Source organism: Panthera uncia, unplaced genomic scaffold, assembly GCF_023721935.1.
Source record: "Panthera uncia isolate 11264 unplaced genomic scaffold, Puncia_PCG_1.0 HiC_scaffold_1080, whole genome shotgun sequence".
Lineage (NCBI taxonomy): Eukaryota > Metazoa > Chordata > Mammalia > Carnivora > Felidae > Panthera > Panthera uncia.
In genome coordinates, this window is record NW_026057679.1 from 1 (window position 1) to 8918 (window position 8918).

General features: G+C 45.0%; 1 protein-coding gene across 1 annotated transcript; it reads right to left on the reverse strand.

Moving 5' to 3' along the window:
* Positions 1 to 2458: 2458 nt before the first annotated feature.
* On the reverse strand, positions 2459 to 8668 carry LOC125916751 (GTPase IMAP family member 4-like). Its single transcript, XM_049623051.1, has 3 exons — positions 8559 to 8668; positions 6983 to 7054; positions 2459 to 4225 (listed from the first exon to the last, which is right to left on the reverse strand). The coding sequence occupies exons 2-3, from the start codon at positions 7038 to 7040 to the stop codon at positions 3300 to 3302; spliced, it is 984 nt and encodes a 327-aa protein (XP_049479008.1). The 5' UTR covers positions 7041 to 7054; positions 8559 to 8668; the 3' UTR covers positions 2459 to 3299.
* Positions 8669 to 8918: the final 250 nt, after the last annotated feature.

The window sequence follows — 8918 nt, forward strand, 5'->3', positions numbered from 1 at the left end:
TCAGGGTAGGAAAGTGTTCTGGTATGATTTCCTCACATAAACCTTCTCTGTGTTCTCTGTCTTCATTTTCTGAGACCCCTATTATTCGGATGTTGTTCCTTTTGAATGAGTCACCACGTTCTCTAAATCTTATCTCATGCTCTTTTGCCTTAGTTTCCCTCTTTTTTTCCTGCTTCCTTAACCTCCATAAGTTTGTCCTCTGCATCATCGATTCCCTGCTCTGCTGCATCCATCCTTGCCACCGTGACAACCATATGAGATTGCATCCCAGTTCCAGCATTTTTAATTTCATGATGGCAAATTTTACTTCTTTTATCTCCACAGAAAGGGAATCTATGCTTTTTTCAAACCCAGCTAATATTCGTACTATTGGGACTCTAAATTCTGGTTCAGACATTTTGCTTATTTGTCAGAAGCATTTCCTCATGTCCTTTCTTTTGAGTGAATTCCTTCATTTTGGAAGAAGAAAAGGAATTATTAAAAAAATTAAAAAATTTAAAACAACACAAAAAAATCAAATGAAGGATGCTAGATCCTAGGTGTGTTTTGGTCTGGTTGTTGAAAGAAGCCTGACAGAATAGAGAAAAAAGGGAAAGAAAGGGGGAAAAAAGGAAATAAAAAGTAGGAAAACATTTGATCATTAAAAACATGCAACCTTCCTTTGTCTCCAGCATCCATCGACTCCCCACTTCTACACTATCTGCGACCAAGCCATGAGGTGGCACCTCCCTTCTGAATTTCATCTCAGAAGGGGCTGTGTTTCCAAACCCCTCATTTCTGAGGTCCCTTAGTCTTGGCCCACTCCAACCCTCCATGGGAGGGTCTTGCCAAGCAATGGCCAGGTGCTCGCCACCCCTGCGAACGTTCATGGGACCACCTGCTGCAGATGCCCAGAGCCTACAGCCAGGTACCAATGTGCCCCACAAGACGTTTGCCCAGTCATGTAGCAGCAGCATCTCAGGGATTCTGGTAAATCACAACACACATCTGGTGCCAGACTTCACTGCCCCATAATGCCTTTGTTCCAAAACCAACAAACAGCTGTTCTCCAGGGTCCACTGGGACACTTACCTGTGGGGAGGCCACACGACCTCTACCAAATGTTCTCTTAGCAGGGGAACTGCTTCTCCCCACGTGGCCCTCGGAGCCCTCGGAACTCGCTCCTGGGGATTCACCCTTCCCACCAGATCACCACCAGGTAGCGAGATACAGAGTTTCCAACTCTGGGCTCCCTTGTTTACAGGGCCCTTCTTCTTAATGGTATTGAAAATCTACTTTCTCCTTTCTTGCTTTCTTGTTCAGTCCCTTTTGGGTGTTTCCACTCTTTCTCTTTCTCTACAGTTGCCTTTTGGGGGACTGTTTTCCTGTATTCTACCCCCTGTTTCTGTCCTATCTCCACAAGCAAAAACAACTCCCTATCCTCCATGGCTTCTCTCTCCCCAAAATCACCTCTCGTGCTGTGTACCTGCCAAGTTCTGTGGCTCAGGTTACGCAGATGGTTATGTTGATCCTCAGATAAGTTTTCTAGTGTGAAGAATGCTTTTGTGCTGATCTGGCTGAATTTCAGGAATGAGAGAAGCAGAAAACTTCCATGCTACTCCACCATCTTGGTCCCTTCTCCTGGGGAGAAGGGATTGTGAGGGATTGTGAGCTTCTTTGTGGTGTGCTTCCTTTATCCTTGAGATTAATTAAAAGTACAGTCTAAACTCATGGGTGTTTGAGGAAAACTGGGAGAGGTATATGTCCCTTTGGGCAAAATGGCTTTGAGCATGGACAAGCCAATGTCAAGATGGCAGAGTGAGGAGAGTTGCCATGAGTCACATATGACCACCAGAACATATTGGCAGAACATGGAAATGTGCTTTGGGAAACCTTCGCATGGATTATGTGAGAAGTACCAAATAGAAAAGTAGAAAACAGATAGAGAGAGACACCTCCTACTGTTATCCATATATTAAAGGGGATTTTTGCTCCAGGAAAACCAGAAATGTCTCTAAAGCCTTGGTTACACATAATTTCTATCAGTGCATAATGAATGAATCCAACGAGAAGGTGGTGTTTGACTGGCAGAGGGGTTGAGAATGTGGCTGGGAATTTCCAAGGAAAAGGAGGAGAGATGTGTTGAGGGTAGAGCAAGACTAGCTCTGAAATCATCTTGAACTGTTACCAAAAACTGAAACTCACACCTGTAGTCTTAGAAGAAGTGGCAAACGTAGGGCACCTGGGTGGCTCAGTCCGTTGAGCAACCCACTCTCAGTTTCAGCTCAGGTCATGATCTCATGGTTTGTGGGTTTGAGCCCTGCGTCAAGCTCTGCACTGATGTGTGGAGCCTGCTTGGGGTTCTCTCTATCACTGCCTCTCCCCTGCTCATGCCTCTAAATAAATAAATAAATTTTAAAGAAAATAATAAAGAAAAATAAATATCAAAGGTATTTTCCAAGAAGAAGTGGACTGCAAATTTATGGAAATATGACGGAACAGAAAACTTTTATTATAATACCAACTAGCAAGCAGTTCAGCTGGGAGAGGGTGGTATGTGCAGTGAGGTATGAAGGTCTGAGGTGATGGAGGTGAAGTGGCAACAGTTGGTTTCACATGAAAAGGAGAGAACTGGTTATTCAGCAAATATGTTGTATTAAAGTCTGTCAAAGAGTTGCTGTAGATATATCTGAATACAGCAAACCGTTGTTCTCTTCTGTGTTGAATCTTTGTCTTTCAACTGCTCTTTCTGGCATTTCACTTAGTTGAGTTCTGAGAGGTCTAGTTTCCAGACAACTCTTTGTTCTTCAGTGGGCAGCTGATAAGGAACAACTTGAGTCCCTCTGTAAAAATGTAACTAAATAAATTTCCATTCATCTGGAAAGAATTCTATTAGCATCTCTATCATTAGACTACCTAACATGAAGAACCAATCTTTGTAACAAACCATATGGGTAAGGTGATTGCCATGTCCTAAAAGCAAAAATAAGTGAGTAGAAGCAACAAAGGGAGAGGATCCACCAATCTAGAAGGAATCTGGATTTCACTCGGGACAAATAGAGAAATTTTGGGGTCATCTTCTTAGAAGAGCATCAATACCTTCTACTCTGGAGTTCCACAAATTGAGAATGTGTCCCTCCCCTGGTAAGTCAATCAAACATCTACCAATCACCACCAGTGAATCTGATTATACCCCTTCGTCCTGAGAGTCTGAGAGACAGAATCGAGAGTGCTTCAAGGTTGGTGAATGAGTTCTGGGGTGGGGGCTTGGCAGGGCCAGCAGAAAATGTGTAGCAAATAAGGAGATCTTCTCATTCAGGTTAATCTTCCATAAACAGGTGAGAGAAGATAGGAAAAACCATCTGCAGAGCTTTCATGATCAAGTCAACTATCTCATACTGATTCTCATCTCTGTGTTTTTGCAGCTTTACAGCATATAATGCCTCTTTCTCAGCCAATTCCCTCTCCATTTGTTCCATTTGTCTCTGCTGCTCCAGTTTATCCTCCAGCTTTCTGATTTTGTCTTCAAACTCCTTTCTTATAAGCACTCTCTCTCTCTCTAGCTCTGCTGCGTAAAATTCTTGCATTTCTTGCATTTGTTTCTGAATCTCGTTGTCAGCCGTTTGGTACATCTTGTTAGTGTAGCATCTTCCTTCATTCTTGACTAGAATGCGCTGGACCAGGGTGAGCAGCTGATTTCTCTGGGCCTCCTGCTCAGCTCCTGTTGCCCGATTGTTGAACACGCAGTAGCGATCACCAAACTTGCCCACCAACTCTCGGATATCTTTGGGTGCTTTCTGTAAGTAATCATGGAAATTGGTGCCATCCAAGTCATCTTTCCGGGTGAATAAGAGAATCATGTATCTCCTAGCTCTGAGTCCAAACATTTGCAGGATCTTCTCCGTGGCCTTTTGCTCTTCGTGCGTGTACCGGCCCAGCGGGACCACCAGGAGCAGAGCATGAGGCCCTGGGGAGGTCAGGAAGATGCAGTGAGCAATCTCCTTGCAGGTGTCAGCATCCTGTACCTCGGTGTCAAAAATGCCAGGCGTATCCACGACCACAATTTCTCTTCCCTGCCACCTGCTGCTCCCTTTGTTACAGGTCTTGGTGACTGATGTTGCCGCAATGCTGGAACGAAACGCTTTCTCTCCGAGGATGCTGTTGCCTGTGGCACTTTTCCCTGCTCCAGTCTTACCCACTAAGACAAGTCTCAGCTGTGAATCTCTGCCATCTTGGTTTCTAAACCCTGGGACATCAGGAAACAAAAGCCACAGCATTAGGATGGTAATCCAGCTGCTTCTCCTGCATGGCCCCCCATTTCCCCTCACACACACCCCTCCTCTGTTGCCCCAGGGTCCCCTCCCATAAGTGACTGCTGCACTCCCAGGAACTCTATAGAAGGCCCTTCTAGAGAAGCCTATTCAAAGTCTATAGAAAGCCTGAAGTTCTCTTGCAATACTTGGGGAATGCCCAAGTACTTTCCAGGATTTCCTGGAGCTTCTTACTCTTACTTTTTGTAGCTAAGTAGCCCACAGAAGAGGAAACAAAATATTGTAGTTTACAAAGAGAATTCTGAGCTGCTGCTGCTGCTGGTAGCTATTCCTCATAAGAGCAATGCAGCAAGTAACACAAAATCTGACTTTGGGGCATCTAAGTGGGAGACTCCCCTCCCCATTTATATTCAGAATGGAACTTTGCTTCTCCCATTAAGAAGCCAGCTAGGCAGGTTACACAAGCCAACCCATCCTTGCAGGGTACAAAAGGGATGCTTGTGTGGAAAGAGAAAGTGTCTTTTTCTATTTCCTGTGTGCAACCATTCTGTCAGGGATTGTGAAATGAGAGAGAACAATAAAATTTACATTTAAAGTTAAAAACCTTAGGTTAAAAACCTTAGCTTAGAGTCCAGTGAAGTTTTCATATTCTTAATTAAGACATTAAAGAGTTATAGACAGGAAATATCAACAGATCTCTAAAATTATTAGAAAATCTCTTGATACATAAAAAATAAAAGAAACAGAGCCCCTGGGTGGCTTAGTCAGATGAGCATTGGACTCTTCATATTGGCTCAAGTTGTGATTCCAGGGTCATAGGACTGAGTCCCACATCAGGCTGCACACTGAGCATGGAGTCTGCTTAAGATTATCTCTCTCTATTCCTCTCTATCTCTCCCTCTTCCCCTGTCCCTCTCCCTCTTTCTCTCTTAAAAAAGTTGAGGGGCGCGTGGGTAGTTCAGTCAGTTGAGTGCCCGACTTCAACTCCAGTCATGATCCCACTATTTATGGGTTCCAGCCCCCCATCGGGCTCTTTGTTCACAGTTCAGAGCCTGGAGCCTGCTTCAGTTTCTATGTCTCCCTCTCTCTCTGCCTGTCCTCTGCTCACTCTCTGTCTCTGTCTCTGTCTCTGCCTCTCTTTCTCTCTTTCTCTCAAAACTAAATAAACATTAAAAAAATTCTTTGGGGAGCCGCCTGGGTGGCTCAGTGGGTTAAGCGTCCGACTTCTTGAGGTCTATGAGTTTAAGCCCTGCACCAGGATCTGGGCTGACAGCTCAGAGTCCAGTGCCGGCTTCAGATACTGTGTCTTCCTCTCTCTCTCTCTCTGCTCCCACTCTGTCTCTCTGTCTCTCTGTCTCTCTGTCTCTCTCTCAAAAATGAATAAATATAAAAGAAATTTCTTAATGAAATAAAAATGGATACAGTTGAGAGCATCAGTAGAGTTATATTTTCTTAGCTTCACTAGATTAAGTGTTCTACTTCCTAGGAAGGTTGACAGATAATACCAGCTCAGCACAGCAATTCTCACATTTTTCAGAATAACTGTGACTTCAGTTAGACAACAAATCATCTATACAACTGTTATGCATTTGTATTCAGTAATTCATTGCATACCTCCTTATGGTGTCTATACAGTCTCTGTCTTCAGGATTTGTTAAACACAGAACTCCCCACCACCACCACCACCCTATAGAACATAGGTGGAAATCACATTTGAAAGCCTGTACCTCTGAGGAGACAGACCCTGACAGCACAACCCTAAGTGAGGCTGATTCCTGCATGGGGAATCCTGTATTATGGCCATCCTTTTCTGCTTGAACATAATGCATATGTTATCATACTCACAACATTAGAGACACTATTATAAACAGCATTTTATTTGTCAGACACAGCAACAGCATTGATCCAGTCCCTTAGACCCAAAATCTAGCAACTGCCCTTGATTCTTCCCTTCCTTTCCTTTCCCTTCCCTTCCCTTCCCTTCCCTTCCCTTCCCTTCCCTTGCTTTCCCTTTCCTTTCCATATCAGCACATTCTCTGAGCTCCACCTGCAAATCTGTCTACTTTTCTCCCTCCACTTTGAAGGCCACCACACTAGCTCCCACTACCATCAGCATCCAGGCCTCCAGAGTCTCCCAGCTGTTCTCTCTGCTTCCATTTGGCCCCCTTCCATCTACTCTGTCAATTGGAATACTCTTTTAAAAATGCCAGTGGAGCAGAGGAGAGATATTGCAGAAGCTCTAGCTCTGGGTTCCACAAAATCTGTAGTTGGTCTCCACCTCCTTCCAAGGATTAGCAAATCATCCCCAATGCAGAGTTCACACATGATAACCAGATCCCGGCCTGAGACAGGTAGATTTCCAGAAACCGAGAACACTGAATACAGAATGGCTAAGATTATCAAAGGAAACGTGTGGATGGGAGTTCAGATTATCATTTAGTTAGCATCCCTATGCAAGGCTCCAACTTTGGGACAGCCTGAGGGCATCTGCCTAGCAAGGAGGAGGGAAATCACGGGAGGAGAAACAGAAAGGCGTTTTACCCAGAGAGAGTGGACAGGGTGGACAGGAAAGAAAGAGCAGAGGACATGAAGAGGAGATCAGATAGATACAGGGGTGGAAACATTTTGCTCCAGCCGGATGAGGGCTGGCTGTCAGCACAAGAGAACCCCTCTGCTCGCTGTCCTCCCCCACCCAGCCCGGGGGAACCCAAGCAGGATATCACCGATCTCACCGCAGCTGCTCCTGGGACCACCGGGGCTGCAGCACGGATCGCTGTTGGGGGTTGCCATTGCAGTGTGAATTCCTGCCATAGAGAAACAGAACGTGTGGTTTTAGGGAGGTGAGTGGTACTGGAAGCCTCAACCTCGTGTAGCCAACAGTTTCTTCTCTTCTGCACACTTGCCACTTGGTTTCCCTGCCCTATTTCCCAAGACTTCTCTGCTCTCCACATTTGGGCTCATCTTCAGATTGTTCCCTTTTCTTCACACAATCATGCACTTCCAGTGGTCTGTTAGCACTCCTTCAGGGTGGCCTTCCCCTGGGATACTGAGGATTTACTGACAGACCCCTTCCACTCCCCTTAAGAAGCCAGACTTGCCTAAACAACGCATTCCTTGCTAATAAATTCCTTTCGTTGTCTTCTCTTTTAATGCCCTCTCCCTGCCTTTAAAGACCTTTCTTCTGTAGTTCAGTGGAGCACCCCTCAATTTGCAGGATAGGATGCTGCCTGATTCATGAATCTTCCATAAAACCAATTTTTTGGCTGAATTTTGTTTCATAACAAAATTACTGGAGCAGACTTTGACTAGGACGGGCTGAAAATGCTCGTTGTTCAGGACAAGCTCTTCTGATGGGAAGCCATCAAAACAAATATACAACACTGTGAGCAAGACAGACCCTTCTCTTGTAAGAAGAGTTCTTTCTTTATCCCTTAAGGACAGGGAATAGGAAAGATCTTCTTGTAAAGCAAGAAGAGAAAGCACAGAATTTTTAAAAATCATTTTTGGGCACAACGTTGGTGCTGGTGATGGGTGTTAGGGAGGGGGAGGATAACAGAAATAGGGAAACAAAAAGTATTTCGGTGTTTCATAAGGTCCTTCTTCTAGCTTGTGGGCTCTCTCTTCAGTCTGAAGTTCTGGGCTATGTATCCCAGCTCAGATGTCAGATCAAAAGACTACACTTCTGGGGTGCTGACCTTGGGTGGCTGGGTTCTCCTACTGCCTAACGAACAGGCATCCATTGGTCCCCAGCTCCTCCCCAACTGCCGAGGGTCACCTAGAGATGAGGGGCATCTCCCTCATCTTGCCTCCTAAAGGCATGGGGAGGTTTCTCTTCCCCAACTCTGAGTGAGGCTCAGAAAGGGGCAGCCCTGAGCAGGCAGACAGCTGGGTAGCAGAGCCTCTGATCCTGACCTGGGTGCTGGCTTTGGGGCAAGGGACAGTGACCTGTGCTTCTTCATCTCCCATCTGCTCCTCCCCATAGAGCTCATTCTGTCTGCTCACCCAACTCTATCCCTGAAAACTTCAAGTTTATTTATACTTTCTATTAATAATGAGGGGAATAACATTTGTACAAGTATTCTGTGGGCAGCAAGCCCTGAAAGACAATTGATTTGTAGGGCTCAGCCCTCAAAACAGATTACAACCTAAAGTCAGAAAAAAACAGGAAAAAGGAACCAACAAGAAAGACACAGTCTGAAAGCATGTTTGCCCGGAGGTTTAAAACGTACGTCCGGGGGAGAGGTCCCTTCTCCATCAAAATCACACATTACCCTTTGTTCCCTCCCCCAAATACCCCTTTTCTCTTACCTGGAAAGTTTGGGTCCTGCTCCCTTCTCTAACTTTGAAGACAATGCTAAGCTAAGAAGTTGAGAGAAAAGAGAGAGGATGTGAGAGGAGGAGCTGTACAAACTTGCTGTTGCAAGAGACCTGCCCACTTCGTCATCTAGCCTCTCAGATAGAACTTCCTGTAATTAATGATTTCATTTTTGCAGTACAATAAGTTAGCCATTAACCACACGGGCTGTTGACAACATGAAGTGTGATGAGTGTGAAGGCAGAAGTGAATTTTTAATTTTATTTCACCTGAATTAATTTGTAAAGGTTTTATTTTTAAATAATCTCTCCACCCAATATGGGGCTCATACTCACAACCCGGAGATCAAGAGT

Coding starts and splice junctions, on each gene's coding strand:
- LOC125916751 (XM_049623051.1), bottom strand. CDS start 7,040: ATGGCAACCCCCAACAGCGATCCGTGCTGCAGCCCCGGTGGTCCCAGG. Junction 4,226..6,982: donor TGGTCCCAGGAGCAGCTGCG/GTGAGATCGGTG, acceptor CTGATGTCCCAG/GGTTTAGAAACCAAGATGGC.